Source organism: Vespula pensylvanica, chromosome 6 (assembly GCF_014466175.1).
Source record: "Vespula pensylvanica isolate Volc-1 chromosome 6, ASM1446617v1, whole genome shotgun sequence".
NCBI classification, from domain to species: domain Eukaryota; kingdom Metazoa; phylum Arthropoda; class Insecta; order Hymenoptera; family Vespidae; genus Vespula; species Vespula pensylvanica.
In genome coordinates this window covers 2,054,415-2,076,914 of record NC_057690.1, presented here as the reverse complement: position 1 = coordinate 2,076,914, position 22,500 = coordinate 2,054,415, and the positions used below count along the sequence as shown (strand labels likewise).

Here is a 22,500-nt window from a genome sequence, read left to right as displayed (position 1 = left end):
GCTCGGTAGCTCGATGCACAGTATCAAGACGTTTTGGAGTCCGGAACTGAAGAAGGAACGAGCCCTTAGGAAGGAAGAGAGCACCAAGTATAGCCTCATCAACGAGCAGCTCAAGCTACTCAACTCGGAGAATCAGGTCAGTTGGACGTTGAATGCTGCTGCTATTGCTCCTGTTACTGCTACCGCTGCTGCTGCTGCTGTTATCGCTGCTGTTGCTGCTCCTGTTGTTGCCGTTGCTGCTGTCGCTGCTGTTATTGTTACTGTCATTGTTATCGTTGCCGCTAATGCTATTTCCGTTATTGCCGTTATTATCGTTGCCGATGATATCGCTCTTAGTGCTGCTCCTCGTTTAATCTCTAACAGGGTGCCTTATGCGTGCTACTTTATATATTTTTTCCTCTCTTTTCCTGCTTTCTATTTTCAGAAAATTATTCTGACCTTTCGATGAATCAAATACGATCGATTCTAGTACCCAAGCTTTTATTTTCCTTTTACCTTTTTTTTTTTCTTTCTTTTTTTTTGCTTTATCGGTCGAGAACGTCGAGATCCACTTAAAGGTTTTCCTACAAAACCAGGCGCTTGTGTTTCGTAATGACTCGTGGAATCGTGTGTAGGTGCGCGGACGAGTCGAACGTCTGCGCGAAACAATGGCTACATTCCTATGTGCTTTCCTCTTTCTTGTGCTTTTAATCGAGAAAAACTCTTTAATCACGATGTCTCTGTTCGCCCTTTCACTTTTTCGTCATACACTCCTATACTAACTTTCGTTGAACGTGCTATCCCCTTTTAGGACATCATCCGTCAGAATCGACGATGCCTCGTGACGCACGCTTTATTGATTGTCCAAAAAATTGTCCCGCTTTGGATGGGGGAGCCACCTCCATCTACGTGATTTCCTACGAGCTTCACGATCAATTTTCCTAACAAAAGCACTATTAAACGAAATGCAACCTCCCGTCGTCCTTTGAATTTATCCTTGACCAAAGAGGCTACGTATTGAAACGATACGTGTCATTCGAATTTGTCGGATAATTTTCTTTCTAATCTCTTTTGTAAAATTGTTTAGTAAAATCATCAAACAAGCAGACGCACACCTGTTGAATTATTAATATACATACATATATATATATATATATATATATATATATATATATATTACATATAATGTTATAAACTTTGATCGATCGAAGCGATTTGAAAAAACTGATTTTATTTTGGATTTATCGTTTACCTATTTTATATCCGATTAGATTGTTTCATTAAGCGAAGAGTCTCTTGAATCGGAAGATCGATAGCTTTGAAATCGTGTCGTTTTTCTCATGGTGTCGATAAAAATCGATATTTTATTTGTTTTTATTTTCTCTTCTCTCTGTCTGTTTGCTTTCTATTTTTTTTTTCTTATGGAATAATAACATATAGTTCAATGGTAAAACAGAAAAAAGAAGAGTCCCAATGTGTGTTGAGGATCCCGCTGAGCGAATATCGTAGAAATCTATTCCGGTGTGACGGAGTCAATCGGACGTGTTCTCAGCATGGTATTGCTACTTATGATTCGACGAGAGTTTATGTGTGTGCATGTCCGCACGGTTTCTATTATCGGTGGTCCAGAGCTCGATGGTGAACGTGAGTCATTGCTCCTAAGAGCAAGAAGAATCCGAAAGATTGAGATTCTCTGGCCGTATGCCCACGTTTATTTCCTCTACGTCGACCCGTCTCTGAACCTTTCTAATTTTCACGTATATAGGAGAACCAACGGTGTATATAGATACGTTTACTTATACATATATATATGTATGTATGTATGTATGTATATAGGTGTGTATGTATGTGTACGTGTGTGTGTGTGTGGGTGCGTGTGTCACATATGGTCTATTGTTCTTTGCTTTCGCAGTATAACTCGTCTTGAGAGTTGTCTCGAAACTCAAAAAGATTTATCCCGTTCGTTCGTAGGTAGAACAATACCTCGTTGAAAGTCATCTATAGATTGATTTATTAAGATGAACACGATAACGTGATTAACTAGTATCGAGCTTAGAATAAAATTTAAACGAAATCGTGGATAATCGTGATATAGTAGGTAGTATCATATATATGTACATATAAGGTCAATTTGAAAAATAGGTGCTTACGTTTTTCTTCATCCCTTTTTCTTCTCGAATTTAAAACTTTCGCTTTAAGAATGAAATTTATACGATAAAGAAAAGAGAACATGTAACAGAAGACTGTGAATCTTTTTAAATTAGTTATATATATATATATATATATATATATATATATATATTACAATTACTATAATTATTAAGATATTGTTTTATATAGTATTCTGAATAATGAACAATTTCGAGGAAGTATATTATGAGAATTAGAAGAATGCTTCGATTTCAGGTTGCTTTTCGATAAAACATTATTCTACTTCCTCCCTTTTTACTCCAGGTAAAGGTAAATGCAAAGAAACGAATTATTCAAAGGATATCTCTCTCTTTCTCTCTTTCTCTCTCTCTCTCTGTCTCTCCCTCTCTCTCCCTCTCTTTATCGACATTCAAAGTGCAAGTGGTATCTTCGATCGATCGATAGTCGACGATGGAGGCTTCTTGCGAGCTCTCATCCATTAATATCGAAGAACTTTGGTGCTTGGGTTCTTTGCAAGAAAATACATTAGAGCGATGATAGGAACGTAGGTATTCCTAGTATCGTAAGAAAAATAGAGGGAGAGAGAAAAGGAGAGAGAGACAGAATGAGTACACTAGAGTGAGGAAAAGAAAAGGAAATAAAAAGAAAAGAAAAAGAAATAAAGAGAAAAGAAAAAGAAAATAAGAAGAATAATCGAGAAAATAAAAATGAGTGAGAGAAGGGACGCTTGGAAAATTAATCTTCCTTCTCTGTTGGGTCACGTATGCTACTTGTGCTATGCGAGCCTTGAAATTGGCATAACCCGAAAGTGGGTCGTAAAAAATGCCTTCGCTTTGCGAAGATGATTTTCTCACTCACTTTTTATCGTTGCGCTTCATGATTAGAATAATACGAAAAAGGCTTGGAAGAATTCTCGACTGGTAAACTTCGATAATCTGTTCGATTTTAATCCTCTTTTGGGGCTTAGAAAATCGTTTAAAAAAGTTTGATTCTTATCAGACATATATATATATATATATATATATATATACACACACACACACACACACACACACACACACATACACATACACATACACATACACACGTACTATACGTCCATTTTTGTTTCCTTTGGGATGGAACGGCTAACGATAGTTTTTTTTATGAAGAAAAACATTTTATGGGTCATAGCATTGGAAGTTAGAACTCGTGAAATAAATGTACAAGTTTTCTTATCTAAAATAATTGCATGCCTTAAATATGCCTGCTCTCTCTTTCTCTTCTTTTTCTCTCTCTCTCTCTCTCTCTCCCTCTCTTTTTCTCACTCCAATTTTACTCGTTTATTCGATTTATCAATCCGTAACAAATTTAGCTTAGAAGAGGTACGAAAATAGTGAAGTAATTGCTTATTTAATTTTCATCAATTTTATATAGTCCTTCTTCTTCTTTTTTTTAATCTCCTATTACACCAAATATTTACTTACTTATTGAAATTTCATTTTCATTTAAAATTCATTTCAAAATAACTGTTTCGACTATAAATTTCACTTCATTATATTTATATGATAATGAGGTCTCATCTGTTTCTCTTTTCACTATCTTTTTCCTTCTTCTTTATAACGAAAAGGATTTAAAAAAATTGATTTTTATTCACCGCAATTTAATTAAATTTCTCATAATAATCGTTCCGATTATATAAATTGCAAATCTTTTTTTCTCGAAAAACAAAAAAAGAAACAAATCGATTCGTATTTATCGCAAATTAAATTATTTCTGTCTTTTTTAGTTTTTCAAAACAATCGTCCTCGATCATATAAGTTTCATATAAATTTTTAAATATATAAAAGAAAATATTGAAATTTCATGCGTTCTCTTTTATTTCGTTTTCTTTTTTTCTTTTCCTTTTTCTATTTTAACAAAAGGTGATAATAACAATTGAACTCGTTTTAAAGCTAGACTCATTGTAATATTATCGGTCCGACTTTTGCGTCGAATGTCTGAAGAGTCGGAAAGTTCGTAGCCATCTGTTGTTTGCCTTTTTCTTTTGGGTTCATCGACGGGATTACTTTCTCAGGATCCAAATCCGTTCTTTATAAAAGAGTATATGAGTATATCCCATATGCAACGAGACAGACCCAGCAAAATTCAAACAGCTTGCATCCGTACCGTGTGAAATCGTTATGCGAGACGAAGACGGTCGTTGATTCGTCTAGCAGCTGCACTTTCAGGGCCGTGTTCTCTTTCTTTCTCCCTCTTTTTCTCTCTTTTTCTCTGATCTTGTTTCTTTTTCTCTCTTTCTCTGCTTCGTTGAAAGGTTTATTAAAATGTACGACGAGTCGAGTCTTCATGTTTTATTGAACTGTCTTGTATTATCGATCGACGTCTTCTTGCCGTCTCTCATTCGATTATTTTATTAAAAGTTAATATCAAACGTGACGTTGTATTTTTAAAAATTTATTAACGAAAACAATTTTTTCTTTCGTTCAACATCACGTTTATCGATCAATTAAAACGTTCAGGTTTCAATCGTTCATATAAAAATATCTATTTAAAAATTTTGTTCACATAACACATTTGGTATTCTTGAAAGATTCTTGATATTCTTTGTCTAAATAAAAGTAATACTATTTACTAGTATATATATATATTTCTTTTTTTTAATTTGAACAAATATTTGGTAACCTATATTTAAATAAATATAACATTGTAGTATATTCTTCTTTTTTTAATTGGAAATTTTCAGCATTTTGTATAAAAATAAATAACACCGTAGAGTATTTTCTATCGAAAATTTTTAGTATATCGTATCTAAATAAATAACACTGCAGAAAATATTTTGTTTATCGAAATACTTCTTTAATATTTTATAGTACGTTTAAATAAACAACATATTTCTTATATTGAAAAATATTTTTTATATTGAAAATTCCAGCAGTACTCGGTCAATCTAATATATTTACATATATCTATATGCCCGATTCGAAATAAAAATGTTTTATAAATGAGTATAGCAGCCTTGCATCGTCAGCGTCTCTCTTTTTACATATTTGCTTTCTTAAATCGAGTCAAAGAGGAGACTCATTGATTCACCCTCTTCTCTCTCTCTCTCTCTCTCTCTCTCTCTCTCTCTCTCTCTCTCTGTCTCTGTCTCTCTTTCTCTCTTTTCTTCTTTTTCTTCTTTTCTCGTAGATACTACAACAGAAGAAATTAACTTAAGCAGACATCTTCCCGTTAATTGGCAACCTTAAACTTTTACAATAAGTCCCTTTATTCTTTTTTTTTCTTTTCTTATCTTTCTTTCTTTCTTTTTTTTCTTTTTTTTTTTTTTAAACGTCTCCGCGAATGTAATTACAGAAACGAAATTAACATAAAACTTCTAATTATCTCATTCGTTAAAGTATACAATGTTTATTGGGAAACGAGTTGGTAGATTTTAAACGTGATTATAGGGAGTACGCTTAGGAAAAAGTAGTTACGAGAAATGTAGGAAGATGAGGATTTTAATTATTTGCTTCTTGCTGTTGCCGAGCCAATGAAATGTCAGAAGTCGCTCACAGCTGTTCCGTCGTTCAGAGATAAGGAATCGTCTGTCATGTCGCATAGCATATTCTCGAATATATGTATTTCATATTATATACGTACATGCATATAATGTAATGTATATAATGTATATAATCTAGAAAATATATATTTTATATATATATATTTACATAAATATATATATATATATATATATAATTTATATCTGCATGTATTTTATATATACATATATATTAACTTCTTGTACAGACTATGTAATAGATATATACTTTACATATCGATCTAGCGATAATATTGTTACGCGTCTAGTACTACCTATTTCTTCGGGTTTCTTACTCGATAAAAATAAGAAACAGAAAAAGAAAACATTGTTATTAATAATAAAATGCAAAAGTCGTATGGATATTTCACTTTAATTTCTTTTTCTTTCTTTTTACTTCTTAAGTCGGTTACCAGAAAAACCGTGGACAATCTTTTTTATAAAAATTGTTGTGGTTATTAAATAAAAAAATTTATTGTCTGAAATATTTTTTTATTATTAAAATCGTCGATTTTAAAATAATCAATCTGTAGAAATATTTATTAAAAGAAATTACAACAATTATAATATCGAATAATTTATATTAATTATCCTCCAAATATATATATATATATGTATGTGTGGGAATATATACAATGTTTTTATACTTCTAAAAAGATTAAAGTTTTTATGGAGAAATAAAAAGAAAGAAATGTAGAAACAACGATTTGCTTCGGTAATCTGAATAGGTAAATTACTAAATTTAAAGGTCGATAAGAATAAAGTAAGGAAGGTGAAGTGTTTCGAATCGAGAAGAACAATGCGGTCATGATAGGTATGGCGTATGTAACTACATACATGGCGTAGGGTCTCGCTAATCCGCCTCGTTAGATTTAGGCCGATCGATATAGACGGATATCGTGCTCTTATACGACACGTACGACATTCTTGTTCATATACTTGTGTTCGTGTACACACTTATATATACCTCTTTTACTCTCTCTCTCTTTCTTTCTCCCCATATATATATATATATATATATATATATATATATATATATATATATATATATATATAGGTACCTATATAGATACCGTGCATATTAGTAGAGTTCTTGTGACTCGTATTCAGCGTTTTCCAAGAGTTCTCCTTTTTCCTTGGATGAAAATTTCACAGTAATACAATACTATAATCGTTCAGAAATATGAAATAATGAAAAATTAGAAATATAAATTAACGATCATAAAATTATTTTCCTATGATTTATTTCAACTTTAATTCTTTAGTTTATATTTTCATGTAACTTTGAATACGTTTGTTTGTTAATATTAATATATTCATTTATATATATATATATATATATATATATATATATATATATATTATATGATTGTAATCGTTCTACGAGTAAAAACTTATTGAATATTACAGGAAATTGCATGAATTTGTAATACAAAATTCATATTCCGTTTGTAATAGCTATTTGTAATTGTTACGATATGTTTTACATTTCGAGAGAGAAGATCTCATTTACCGACACAAAGCATCGTGAAATTTCGATAAATAATAATGACAGACTAAAGAACAAGCTTTCCATGTTAGCGACTAATGCGATTAATAATTCGGTTTGATAGTCCGACAGGAGAGAAGCCGATCGTTTCGATTAAACGAACAGATAGGCAGCCGTACATTTCTTTCTACATAATTTCTATCAAATTCGATTAAATAATTTTTCTCGATTATACATCTGTTTTATTATTGGATCTTAATCGTATTCTTTTCCTTTTCCACTTTTTTTTTTTTTTTTTTTTTAAGACAAATTTCTTTTGAAAGACAAAAGAGAAAAAAAGAGAAAGACTAATTTTTGATTCAATTTTCCTATATATCTTCGAGTAAAGATAAAGGAACATATAATTTCTTTATCTCATTCAAGTCATCTTAAATTTCAATCTGAGATACCTAATTTTCTTTGAAGATGTTCATTGGCACGATTTAACCGAATAACGTGGACCCACCATAAGCCACAATTTGTATGATACTGTACGTGCGTATATACGTACGTACATACATACGTATAGAAACTACTAGACCGCCTAATGAGGAAATGATGTTTCGTAGTGTTTGTACACACGAAGACACCGCGATGCCATTGGCATGCAACTCGTACATACATAGATATAATACATATATATGAAGACACCGTGATGCCGTCGGCATGCAAGGACGTAACCGAGCTAGTCGTTAGCCCGAGACATTCGCGTTCCAAATCTATCTATGTACTTACATATATATGTATATAACCGAGATTATTATTGCATCGGATGAATGCTTCTCTGACAACGCCAATATCAAACATCGAAGATATTTTTCATCGTTATAATTTAATATTAATATTTATATTATAATCTTAAAATAATGAAATCAATCGAGACGTATATTAATTTACGTAGCTATATCAGTTTAATATCGTAATATAAGAGATTAAAAAAAAAAAGAAAAAAAAAAACTAAAGAATACAATACGTACAGATATTAATCAGATTTTCGATAGATTACAAGGTGAAACGAATGTTTCTAAGCGATATTCGATATCGATTACTCTTTTTTCGAGACTTTTTATACCGAATTGATATTTGTTTTTTTCTATTTTCTTTTTTATAGATCGTCAAACTACCAAGCATAACTTGTAAAGCTACGAGTTTAGACCATATAGAATAATTGATTTTTAAAATCACTTTGGAACTTTTGATTCATTAATATTAATTTATTTATGAAATATTGATGAAACTCTTTCGTTCTTGTTTGGGTTCACTTGTTTTCTTTTTTTTTTTTCTTCTTTTCTCTTTCTCGATCGACCATTTTATACTTTTTTTTTTAGTCATTCGATTGATTTATTATTTATTGAAAAGGAAAATGTATGGGTACATCGATTTTAAAAGATATCGATTGTTCTTGCATTTGAAATAACATCGAAACGATGTTTTAATCAAAGTTTTTTAAATAATTCATTAAAAAAGACGTGGCCGGAAGACGTTTCGAATGGTAACTCTAATAGAATCTGTCGCCACCTGTTGGTATTTAAAGGAATCGCGTTAAAACGACAAATTCCACTTCCGGAAAAAATACGTATGTGTGTGTGTACGTGTGCAAACATACATACATAAAGTAATTCATTAATTTTGAAACATTAATTTCGACAAATCTTCAGCAAATCGAGTATATCAATTTTTGCATGGGAAATATTATGAAACATTTTTTAATAATCGTTATAAGTATTTAAATCTTGTTTCAAGAAGAGAGATTTCTATTATAGATTAGTTTTCTAATCTCAATTTTTATAGAGAGCTACCCAGATCCAATTTTAAAAAATAATGAGAAATTTTCATAATAGGTCAATTTTTTTAATCTCAAAGTTTTCATACTTAATGCACAAATGTTTTAAAGTATCATCATCATTTTAATACACACAAAGAAAAAGTTTAATTATTTCGACATTTTCGTAAACCGACGATAAAAAAAATACGACATCGATTAATCTACAAAATTTATTAAAATTCCTGAATTGTGTGTTAGATTAAAATAATCCACCTGCGTTTCTCTTTTCTATTTTTTTTTTTTTTTTTGTTAACACTAAAAAGTTTGTCTTTTTTCATATTACTATCATTATTATAATTATTTTCTCTCTTTTATAATTGCAAGATGATTTCTCTTCAGGAGAAAAAATTTTGTTCTATAAAGAGAGAAGAAAAATTCTTGTAATTCGTAGGGGTTGAAGTAATCCACCTTATCTTTCTCCTTTTTTTCCCTTTTCTATTAATACCAAGAAGGGAAGAAGAATTTTTCTTTTTCCATTATTGTATCTTTGATCTTGTAAGATATTTTCCACTTATCTAGAAAAGATTTTTTTCTATAAAAAAAAATATGAAAAATCCCTGACGTGTGCGCTAGGTTTTATCCTTTCCTTTTTTTTTCTTTAATATTAAAGAGGGAAAAAAGAAAGGAAGGATAAGAATAAGAATAAGAATAAGAATAAGAATAAGAAGAAAGAAGAAGAAGAAAGAGTAGAGACGGATAGTTACTCGTGAAACGAATCATCGCTGGAGGGTGAGATCCTTTTTCTCGAGCTAACAAAGTTATCACGAGCTTCTTTCATCAAACGGACGGAAATACCAAGGCAACCCCTTACATCCCCTATTCCCTTTTCCTCCCCCTCTTCCATTTGGGCTAAAAAGATCGAACTTGAGAAGTATTGGGTTGTGAAACCTGGTCTTCTTTTCTCACTCTCTCTTTCTCTCTCTTTCTCTCACCGTATCTTTATATATCTATGTCTCTTTCTCTCTCTCTCTCTCTCTCTTTCTCTCCCTCATCTGGGTCATGTTCCAGAACCGAGGACATACGATAAACTCTACGTTTATTCAACGTTCTAGGATCGATGTGCTTCCTGCTATCGTTATCAGTGACGAGACTCACGTAGGGAGGGATAGGGAAGAGGAAGGGGGAGAGGTTTGTCTTCCCCTTCCTCTAATATTCTCTTTCTCTGTCTTTTTTTTCTTTCTTTCCTATCTTTTACGATACGACCTGTATTTGCAGAATCGAGAAGGAAAAAGAAGAGAAAATTACTCCTACTACTATAATACTTTAATCCAGCAGAGCTTCATCCTAAACGATATATAGGTACTTATCTAGTTCGTTTCATTTAAATAATCTCATATAATGTAACATAATTTAAAATGGTCCAGAGAGAAAGAGAGATAGATAGATAGATAGATAGATAGAGTTGTAGATAGAAATAGAAAGAGATAGAAAAAGATTAACAGGAGGGTAAAAATGACTGATAAAGTTTCTAATATCATCACTTTATGAAGTATCATATTAAATACGTAATAAAATGATAGGAACAAAGTTATACATATGTATGTCATTCTTAATTATAGAACGATAGAGAGTTAGAAAAAGATGGCTATTTATTGGATCGATATTTTTAAACATTATTTAATCAATATTTTAAATAAATAATCAATATTTGTAATAAAATATCAGCATGCAATTTAAGCGATCAATAGACATTAACGATAAAAACAAAAATTTGTCAGTATTTTAATGAATATATTTAAACATATAATATAATTCGTCGATATTTTAAATAATTGATCAATATTTATATAATAAACCCAGACAAGAACACGATTGATGTTTTATTATTAAATATTAATTAAAATATTTATATATACTGATTATTTATTTTACAAAATGTTTACTCATTCATTCATAAAAATATCGATCGAAAGGTGATTAAAAAATTTGGGTTATGAAATTCCCATGAAATCTAAGCTAATTACTTATAATTACTGGCGATAAAATCTTCTCGTAAATTATTCTTTATTTTTTTAGAACAAAAAGAAAATAAGAAAGAAGAAATACAAAAAAAAATTTTAATAACAGAAGAAAAGAATAACTACCAGCAGAAAGTTTGCAATCGTTGAATTAAAGAAAATACGGCCACGTTGAACGCTTATGTTCCCCACGTATCAGGTTAACGCGTATCGTGCCAAAAATTGGCAAAGTCTACCGTACAATTTTTACCACTTGTCGACCTCTTGTTGCACGCTGTTTTCTAAGTGATCTCTCTCTCTCTCTCTCTCTCTCTCTCTCTCTCTTTCCATCCCTCTCTCTTTATCCCTCCTCGTAGCTTTATAACTTAATATGAAATTTATTTCGTCGGATAAAATTCTTTTTTTCTTTATTCGTCTTTTTTCTTCTCGAAATAAATAAAAATTAATAATTTATTTTTACGACACAATGAAGAAAGAATTATCGAGAAAACAAGAACGAATGAGAATAGATCCAACGATAGGAAATATTTTTCTTTTCTCGGAGTGGGAGGGTGGATGAAGAAAAGGAAAAAAAAATGGAAAAAAAAGGAAACGAGAAAAACGAAGGGAATATAAAAAAAAAAAACACACAGAAAAAAAAGACCGAAGAAAGAAATTTGTTATGTAAAAGCTGACACCAATGTTATAAATTACCTAGTGTAATCGTAAATAAAACAAAAATCTAAAACGGCAATCTCGATTAAACATGATAAAAGCGTAAAACGTTGCCATGATTTATGACAAATATCGATTTTATACTATGCTTCCGTGAATAAGTGAGCCTCAATCGAGAAAAAGTATCGCAACGGGAATACACCTCGTCGTCGATCGAATGCATTCACTCTCTCTCTCTCTCTCTCTCTCTCTCTCTCTCTCTCTCTCTCCTTTGTTTTCTTTGTTTATCACGAACTATACGATAAGCGATCTGAAAGAGCGTGCTCTAACGCGCATGCACGCAGCAATTTCTAGCTCGTTTTTGATTCTTTCGTCTGATATATTTCCCTACAGACACGAATCCACATAATACATACAAACCCATACAAATATACACATACATACATATCCAAAACATAATAATCACAGTTCCTAGCTAGGAGAACAAGAACGGAAGAGTTAGCTTGAAAACGCGAATAGAGAGACATACACTGGAATTGCTTGACGTCTTTTTAATTTTTACTTATATTTTCTTTTGTTACTTTCTCTCTCTCTCTCTCTCTCTCTCTCTCTCTCTCTGTCTTTCTCTCTTTATTTTTTTATTTATTCTCTCCATTTCCATCTCTCTCTCTCTCTCTCCCTCTCTTGTTGTCCTCGTCTCTTTAATTTTGTTTCCTCTTTTATCCTACTTAATCTTTCTAATTTTCTTCCCTTTCTTCTTTTTTGTTCCTTTTTTTTTTTCATACAACATTACAAAGAAGAAGACAAGTCAACGAGATTTCGCGAGTGATTGAAAGTTTAACGACCCGAGATTAAAATGTCTCGTTTTCGCGAGGGTTCAACTCGGTATCGCGTCCGTTTCGAGGAATTGCGCGGTAGTAGTCACGAAAACGTCGAGTCACGCATGACTCTCGGCCCTTCCAACAAGTGTACCAGGAATTGGGTGAGCTAAAAGAGAGAGGGAGAGAGGGAGAGAGAGAGAGAGAGAGAGAGAAAGAGAGAGAGAGAGAGAGAGAGAGAGAGAGAGAGAAAGAATAGAATAATGAAAAAACATATTCGTCCCTCCTTTTTTTCTTTTATCGAAAATCTGGACAAAACAAAAAAAAGGAACATAAGCATAGTAACAGACAAGGGAGGAGGAGGAAAGGAAACGAAGAAGTAGAAAGAATAAAAAAAACGTTTGAAAGATAACCAACGAAAATTCGCAAGTCGATTTCACGGTTGGCATGTCACTTCGATTGTTCATAAAGTTACCGATCTAATTGTTCAGGATCGAGCCTTACGTAATCCCACGTTGGACATTGGAAGTAACTGGGGAATCAATATCGGCCGTCTACAAGTTGTCCGTTCTATAGTTTCACAATGCTAGGAATTTCCAATCTGTGAGATTGTATATATATATATATATATATATATATATATATATATATATATGTATGAACAACGTATATATGTATATGAACAAAGACAGAGAATAGACTTTGTGAAGGAATGAAAGAGAGAAAGCGGTAGAACAGACAGAGAGAGAGAGAGAGAGAGAGAGAGAGAAAGGTTGAAATCGTCTAGATAAAAATTCAGAAACGTTAAGAGGTAGAAAGAAAAAAAAATGATAGACAGAGAAAGAGAGAATGGAAGCTCAGCGTTATCGAGCGGTACCAGTGTATTTTCATCTCTTTCTATCTTTCCTCTCTCTCTCTCTCACTCTCCTTTTCTCTCTCCCTTGTTCTCCCTTCCTTTTTCATCTACAGCCATCCCTACGTTTTCTCGCTCCACGTTGTTGCAAAAAGGGAAGGAATAGAGATCTCTAGCCGATTCTTATTGTTAGTGAACTCCCTTCTATGTAGCAACGTTACACTAAATTGAACGAGGATTGGGGGTTAAAGGAGTGAAGGGTGGTAGGTACGGGGTCGAAGGGACCCGGGGAATCTTCTCTAAACACAATTGACGTCACTAGAATCAGAGATTACGTTTATTGTATTACTAAGTTTCTTTATCCCCAGAGTTTTTCTGTATTTTCATAACGAGAATTTTTCTTTTAAATACTACGATAGACGATCATTTATACTCGATGAATTTGAATTTTATTTTATGCAATCGTAGGAAAGCGCATTTGGTCGAAATCGATGAATTTCATTAATTGAAAATCATGACGTTTTATTATACTCTACTATGTGTGTGTATATATATAATATGTATATGTACATAGTACAATATAATAAAAAATATATATATATATATATATGTACTTAAGAAAATCACGATATAAAATATAAAATAAATTTTTTGAATGGTAGTGACAACATCGACGTTATATATTTTATTTTACGCGTTGACACGAGCGTCGAATTCATCGACTCTAACAGATGTACGATATATACATACATATATATATATATATATATATATATATATATATATATATATATGTACGTACTCGAAAGAACTACAGCATTCGATAGAAGTTACGGGTTTGGGCGTTATCGATCGAACCGAGCGAGGTTGGGTATCTTCAATGAAACATGAAGAGAGAGGGAGAGGGAAGGAGAGAGAGAGAGAGAGAGAGAGAGAGAGAGAGAGAGAGAGAGAGAGAGATGGAAATACGCAAGGCGTTTTCCGGTACGTCGAGGGGACTGAAATTAATTTTGAAAATTTTACGAGGATCTCGCTCTCTCTCTCTCTCTCTCTCTCTCTCTCTCTCTCTCTCTCTCTCTCTTGATATACTCGACAACGATAAGCAAGGAAATTTCTAACCGGAGTCGACCGAAATTAATTTAGAAAAGTGAAAGATATTAAAGTTATCTTGGAAGAAAGTTATCTCCTCTTAACGGGTGTAACTAACAAACAAGCTGTGTCTTACTAGGGAGATGATAGGAAGAGGAACGAACGAGGAGTGTGGGAAGGATGAGTTGGGCGAAAAAAAAGTAATCACGATTAATCGTAAAACTTCGTGACTCCGTTTTATCGCCGACATAGATATTTACTTAGACGTCGTGTTTCGCCGGAAATAATTTTATGCGGTTTTTACTTTCTTTTTTCTTCTTTTTTTCTTTTTCTTTTTTTTTTTTTTCTTTTAATAATCCCGATATCTCAAAAGAAAATTTTCCGAACGATCAGTCATATTCCAAGTATTTTTCTATTTTGCTTTTTTCTTTTTATTTCTCAAAACAAGCATCCAACTCCTTTCCATCATATTTCTTGTTACACGTTCCTCAACGGACACGTTAACTACTCGTCTCGAGCGTTGTAATAATCTTTACAACCTAATACGTTCTTTTGAAAAATGTTATTTTCTTATTTTCACATATATCTACGTGAAGCGCATGAGATCCGACAGAGCTTATTTTTCTTATCGATCAATCGATTACTTGTCTGGATATTAGAAATGATATTTAGATAGAAAAGTTAACGAAAGTTTCGATAAATTCATTTTTTATCGTAATAAATAATGCAGAGCTCTTTTTTCCTTTGGCAATAATAAATGCAAATTTCTTTTCTACAAAAAAGAATCAAATAAATCATTTTTTTCCTTTCAGTTAGTAATCTTAAAAACAATTCTTTACTTTTATTAATAAATCTAAATCACTTTTGCTTTTTTCTTAACTAAGAAAAAAAAAATTGTTTTTTTTTTCGAAAAGAAACTAACTGGCGATATTTGAAAGCACTGTTTCGATCGAAAAAGTGGCTTTTCTGTTTGTTGCTAAGAAAAGGAACTAATAATTTCGATTAAATCACAGGCAAAAATTTTTTCTAAAAAAAAAAAAAAAAAAAAAAAGAAGAAAAGAAATTCATTAAGGTAATTGGCAATCTCCATTGTACAAGTTCACTTATATATAACTGATTATTCATCCTCAAATTATCATGTCATAATTCCTACGATAACATGGACAAAAATAACATGAACAAAAATTCTCTTCCGTAATAACTTCTTCTTTTTTTTTCTGGTCGTTGTTTCCAACGACATTCCATTTGCTGACTCGTCAAAAAAAAAATCATTTATTTCACCAGCGAATTTTGAAGGAGTCTAGGGACAAAGTGTCGCTCGATCGATAACAATTACTTCCTTCATTCTCGTAAATAAGTAGGAAGAGCTCGATCGAAGGACGAAGAAAAGGTTTGGAGAGAGTCTAAATATATATATATATATGTACAGTGAGAAAGAAACGAAGAGACTTTTCGACGAATAAACGATGGTTCGAATCACGGACCACGTTGGTTCTTCTAGCATGTCATAAAAGCTCTACTACGTGATCGTTGTAGAGAAGGGTAGTGAGAGGGGTGAGAAAGGACAAGAACACGCGAAGTCCGAAGAGCTGAAATTCTCGGTATGTTACATGGGAGTTTCATGAATGGGAAGACCTAGCCAACTTTTGCCTCCCCTTTTTTCTTTCTCTGACTCGTTCTTTATCGTTATTTTTCTCTCTCTCTCTCTATTTCTCTCTCATTCCTTTTATTTCTTGTTTCTCTCTCTCTTTCTCTCTCTGTTTCTTTCTTTTTCTTTCTTTGACGTTGTTTTCTCGCTATAGAAAGAGTTTTTACTTCGATATTGGGCCACTTAAAGGTTCGTGGTAAGATTTCTATATCCTTGAGAAAATGTTTGAAATTACTATACACATATACATACAATATATATATATATATATATATATATATATATATATATATATATAAAACTGTCTTTTCTTCTGTCCCTCTCTGTAGAATTAACTAACGATTCGAAGATTAACGTGAAAGTTTATCTACAAAAAATTTTTCTATCTTCCTTTTTTCTTTTTTTTTCCTTTTTATATCGATCCAAGAATTTCGATATATAGATAAAAATTACGTGTATCGCATCCTATTAAAATATTAGATCTCGATCGGTAATTTTCATTAATGATAACGATAATGGTGGTAATTAAAAAAAAATGATCTTCTTTTCGTTACATACCATTCTTTTTTTATTTTATTTTTTCTCGTTCCGAAATAGATCGTTTTTCTTTTTTTTTGCATTTTCTAGGTGCTTAGATGATAAAAAAAATAGATAGTTATTGATTCATAAAGTAAATATTAGATTTAGAGTGTAATAGTCCATATCATCGTTTAATTACCGTTGGGCCACCTAAAAGCTGTAATTACGTGAGCGATAGCTCTCAACACTGGCTGTTTGTATTGGTTTTACGAGCTCTGCCATTTTATCGCTACCGTTATCATAATTCACGCTTGCCGGTCGATCAGAAATATTGTTCCATATATATATATATGTGTGTGTGTGTATCTTCAGCATGGTTATCTAACGTTAAAGCCTTTAAAGTTCAATAATAATGATCGAATAATTAATCAATTAATATACGTTATGTTTTCAAATATTATATTAAATTACTTAAACTTAATTATATAAAAAGAAAAAAAATATTATTTGGTATGACGCAAGTGTAAGCGCGAATGAAAAATATTCCACCTTAAAAAGAGAGAAAAAGAGAAAAGAAAGAAATAAAAAAACAAATGGAATGGAATGGTGTCAGTCAATTATAAAGTAATAATAATAATAATAATCGAATAATTAATAGACGTTACATGTTCTATAAATTATATTGAATTAATTAAAATTAATAATTACATATGAAAAGAAGAAAACGATTTGTGACGCAAGTTGATAAAAAAACATTTGATAGTTCCAAAAGGAAAAAAAAAGAAGAGAAGAAGAAAGAAAGCAAAAAAGAAATAAGGAAAAAAAAAGGAATAAAATAAATAGGTCGATCGGCAGCACGTTTGATCTTTTCCTTTCTAAACTTCTATTTTTATCGGTCGCGACCGTCCTCAAGGGCGGTTCGCGTTCCTTCGAATGATTTATTTTTATGTCCTGGCATACATACCCCGATTCTCTCGTCAAAGGACGTCTTCGTGCGAACCACGGTATAATTAAGAGACTTAAAGCTCGATGAAAATATCGTATACTTATATCTACGTCTATATATATGAGAGAGATATATATATATATATATATATATATATATATTTTAACGATTTAATCAAAAATGTAGTTTAATGTATTTTCATTTATAATAAAATTATACACACCATGAATATTCACAATTTTACTTTATAATGCGTTATTATTAAATACGAACGAGATTATAAAGGAATTAAGAAAAAAAAGAAAGAAAGAAAAAGGAACAAGGATACTTGAACAGGATTTTAATTTTTCGCTTGATAGTGAAGGAATAAAAAAAGAAAGAAATAAAAAAAAAAAAGGAAGAAAAATCAGAGATTTCCGTAAAGAGATCTAAGTTAAGTTTCCGACAGGATCTTCTTACATAATTCAAAGCTCTTTTCCCTGTCTACGAAATGAAATTACATAATAATATGAAAATCATAATATTAATCACGTTAATACACATCACGTTAAGATATATTTGATCTTAATATACAATAAAAATTAAGAGTATTTTATGGGAGCGATAAATTGAATTAAAATTCATCCGTAGAAATGTTAATAAAACATAAATAAAGAAAATATTTCGAGGATACGAAAAGATACGAATTAAATTTGTTTACAGAATGAATTGAAACTTAAAAGAAGAATAATGGCGAAATATCTATTAAATACCTATATATAAATGCGAATCCTAAAAGTTACATGACGTTTAGTTACAAAGGTTTAACTCGTTCCACTTAAAATCATTGTTCGACTTAAACCATTATGGAGGTAGATAAATCTTTTCGGTATATACATAGTTGAGGTTGAGATCTCGGCCGATCTCCGGATTTAACGTCTACCGAAAATAGGAAAAACTCCGAGTGCGCTTCGTTGCTTCTACCCGGGGGTAAAATCGATTCGAGTAAGGGTGTCGATGGTGGTGGTGGAAGTAATGCTAGTAGTGGTGGTAGTGGTGGTGGTGGTGGTGGTGGTGATGGTGGTGGTGGTGGTGGTGGTATAATGTTGGATGATTGCGCGTGTGCACATTTTTTTTTCGTCTCGTTCTTCGTACGTACGAGAGAAGTCGCATGAAAGGTAAAGATCTCGTGCGAAGAATATAAATAAAAACAAAAAGAAAATGAAAAGAAAAAAAGGAAAAAATTCCATGCGTACCAATTCGACAGATCGCATCTCTCCTTGCAACTGACTTTTCCTACTTCGTCTTTTCTTTCGGTCGCTCTTATTCTCGTTTGAATTTCAAAACGAACTCGAGCTTCTTTCAAATGGATGAATTGCGTAATAGAAAAAGGAGGAAAAAATGAAAAATGAAAAAAGATGTAAAAAATTAACTTCAAAGATTTAGTTAGAAAGAAAGGGACAAAATAATTGTTTTGTCGTTCTCTCTCTCTCTCTCTCTCTCTCTCTCTTTTTCTCTGGTTTTGCATTAAAAAAGGAAAAATAAATGAATAAAAGAAATTAACTTCAAAGATTTGATCAAAAATAATTGTCCTGTCTCTTTTCTCTTTCTCTTTCTCTTTTACTTTTGTCCTCACTTTTTTATTTCATAATATATATATATATATTTTTTTTTTAAATTTAGTTCCCTCCATATTTAGCTCGAAACTCGCGAGAAACCATGTCAGACCGTGCCTACGGTGGCTTATTATTATATTCAAATGAATAATTAAGTTCCTGCTCGAGGCGGTAGTCGAGAATCGTCGAAACGCACGATTATAATGAAAGGAAAAATATAAAAGAAAAAGAAAGAAAATAAATAAAAAAGAAAGTGCTGTATAAAAGTGGCCTCGAGTACGTTTCGTCAGGACGAAAACGAGTTTAAGTTCGTACGAAAAGCTAAATTTACATGCGCGAACAATTCGAAGGATCGTCTTGGAACGAGCTAACGCCCTCCTTCTTCCTCCTTTTTCACCTTTTCTTTTTCTTTCACCTCCATCTCTTCGGCTTCCTTCCATTCCTCCTTTTACTTCGTAATTTCTAGCAAAGAAATCGAGTGTCTCCTCTTTGACAAGTTCGATGGCTTCTTACACATATCCTTTTTAAATCTAATTCGTCGTAGGACGTAGTACGATCGTCTTCGAGTATATAACGCTATTCGAGCTTTTTCCTTTTTTTCTTTCTTTCTTCTTTTTTTTCACCCGTCGAGACGAGGGTGAGGAAAAAAAAAGGAAAGAAAGAAAAAAAGAACAAGAAGAAAAAGAAAAAGCAGCAGCAACTCGAGGATCCTATCGTCACGTGCGAATTTTACGAGCACCGAGAGAAATGTACGTTTCGTTTATTTCCGAATAAAGGACGGCAACGTTTTATGAATATTATATCGATTGATATCGATCTTCACGTACTTACTTATGTCGTTCTTATAAGAACTTAAAAAGAAAATCTAACAGTAAGAAAAAAAGGAGGAGAGATAGAAAGATCGTAGTAATCTTTTTGATCGATCGACTTTGTACGACTTATTTCTTTTTTTTTATCGTCTGTTTAAAATAAAATTTTTAATAATAAAATATACATATATATAATTTCATGTATATACTATGTTATTATTATATATACATATATAACTTATACATGTTATATAATTTAACATATATAACTTTCATTTTTCGATTTCTAAATCATTAAACGACTTTCAAACGTTACTTCAATATATTATTTCTAATCGTTATCTAGGTGATCTCATTCGGTGTACTGGAATATCAAGGTCGTTAATAATACACATCACTGAGATTGTCGATCATTTCGTTACATAATAAAATAACAACTTCTTCGAACATTGAGTCTATTTCGTCGAGAGTTCAATTAACATTTACAATATCGTTCTTGTTATTGTTTTCGAATTGAAAACATTCGTTTCATCGGAAATGTACGCATGTTCCTATTATCTGTTGCTACTTTTTGCGCAATATATTTTTAATAAATAGAATTACGTAATTTCAAATGACGCATTTTATCATATTCTCCGTTCTTAATTTCTATATACGTATATACGTTCTACGCATTGTTAGATTGTCGACGCTTCGAGCTAAAGTTCAATTGAATCGTAAAATTAATAACTCGGGAATATCAAGTTGAATGTTAGCTTTGAAATAAAAAGTTAAAAAAAGAAAAAGAAAAGAATAAAGAATTAAAAATAAATATGAAAAAAGAAATGAAAATTGAAACGTGTTGGAACGTAATTTCTTCTTCATTTTGATCTTTTCATATACGTACATCTATTACATTTGTACGAGAAAACGAATATGAAAATAGAATAACAAATATAAGAGAAAAGAGAAAGAAAAGAAAAAAGAATATCTTTAAAAATATAATATAATAAATGAGACCATATTTCTTTTCTTTATGACTTACTTATTTGTGCTTTTCGATGACTTCATCTTCGCTTATACTCCAACAGCTGATTAATCATCGTCTTCTTTCCTTTTCTCTCTCTCATTTTTGCTTCTCCAAATGACGAAACTATCCTTCGGGGAAGAAGACTCGCTTTAAACTGATCTCAAGTATTGAAACACTTTGATATTTATGTCGGTAACATTCTCTCTTTCTTTCTCTCTCTCTCTCTCTCTCTTTCTCTTTTTCTATTCACGATGAGAAGATCTTTACAATGTTTGTTTATATTTCGATTAAATGTATATGTATAGGTTTGTTAGTATTAGAGCAATACGTAATTTTGAGTGTATAACACGTTTAAACTCCAAACCACTAGGTGACATACATACATATACATGTACGTATGTGTGTATATGCATACATATAAATATATATATACAACGACAAATTTACGACTGTGACACGAACGACGTAAATAATTAATTAGTTTTCATTATACGAACACATCGTGTACGATCGGTCAGGTCATGTCGACCAAAAACATTCCGCGTACAATTTGCGTAACATTCGAAGCATGATTCAACGATCCCATTCTCTCAGTTTTGTGTGATAATAATTGAATTATCTTTTTTAAAATATTATTATATATCGATTCGATAATAATTCGATAAGATATTACAAGTTAAAAAAAGCAAAAAAATAATAATGACGATTGTAGTAAAGAAAAATTGATACGGGGAAAGAAACGGAATAATACAATTTAAAAATTGTTCTCTCATTCTTCGTAACAAATAATATTTTTTTTATCGATCGTCACGTAGAAAGAAAAGGAAATACAAATTAAAAAAAAAAAAAAAAAAATTAATAAGGATTGTAAGAATTAAAATCATGAAAAAATTCTTTAGTAATAGTTTCTAAGAAACGATACATTTTATCGATTCTCGAGAAGAAAAGGGAAGAAGAAATTTTTTGATAAAAATCATAAACGATAAGACGGTTAAAAAAAAAAAGAATTGTTTTTTATCTTTGGGTTTCTGTTTTTTTCTTTGTTTATATACCGGTCAGCTGGATACTCACCAGTTCGATTAAATTTGTCGAAAGTGAACTGCCATAGATTTCTGTGGAAAAATTTTTTAACGGTAGCGATGCAACCGATCAGATTGCTTTGAAAAAAAGATTACTCGTTTCCTCGACAAATGGAAGCCGTGCACCAAGAACGATATCTCTACGCATCTATCGATGTTGAACGCGACGATTTACGACAGAATCGAGGAAGAAAGGTTTCTCTCTTTCTCTCTCTTTCTATTTGAAAAAGGAATAGATATCTCTCGTTCTTGCATTTCGATCTCACAATGGTCTCACATGTATCTCTAAGGTCTCTACTCGATCAAATGCAATATACAATCTGTATTATCGCAAACGATCTTTCATTTTCTTCCTTCTTTTTCTTCCTTCTTTTTCTTCCTTCTTTTTCTTTTTCTTTTTATTTCTTCTTCTTTATATCCTCGTCTGAAAATTTAATCGATTTATATCCGATCGATTTCGTCCCATATCAAAGTGTGA

The 22,500-nt window shown here is 31.6% G+C and overlaps 1 protein-coding gene across 2 annotated transcripts in view; it reads left to right on the top strand.

Moving 5' to 3' along the window:
- Nucleotides 1-22,500, top strand: part of LOC122630215 (ELKS/Rab6-interacting/CAST family member 1) — a 75,234-nt gene that overhangs the window by 3,067 nt on the left and 49,667 nt on the right. For both annotated transcript variants that reach the window (XM_043814490.1, XM_043814489.1), the window contains exon 1: nt 1-136. This exon is cut by the window's left edge and continues 3,067 nt beyond it. In XM_043814490.1, coding sequence (XP_043670425.1) covers nt 1-136 — 136 coding nt within the window. The remainder of the gene's footprint in view (nt 137-22,500) is intronic.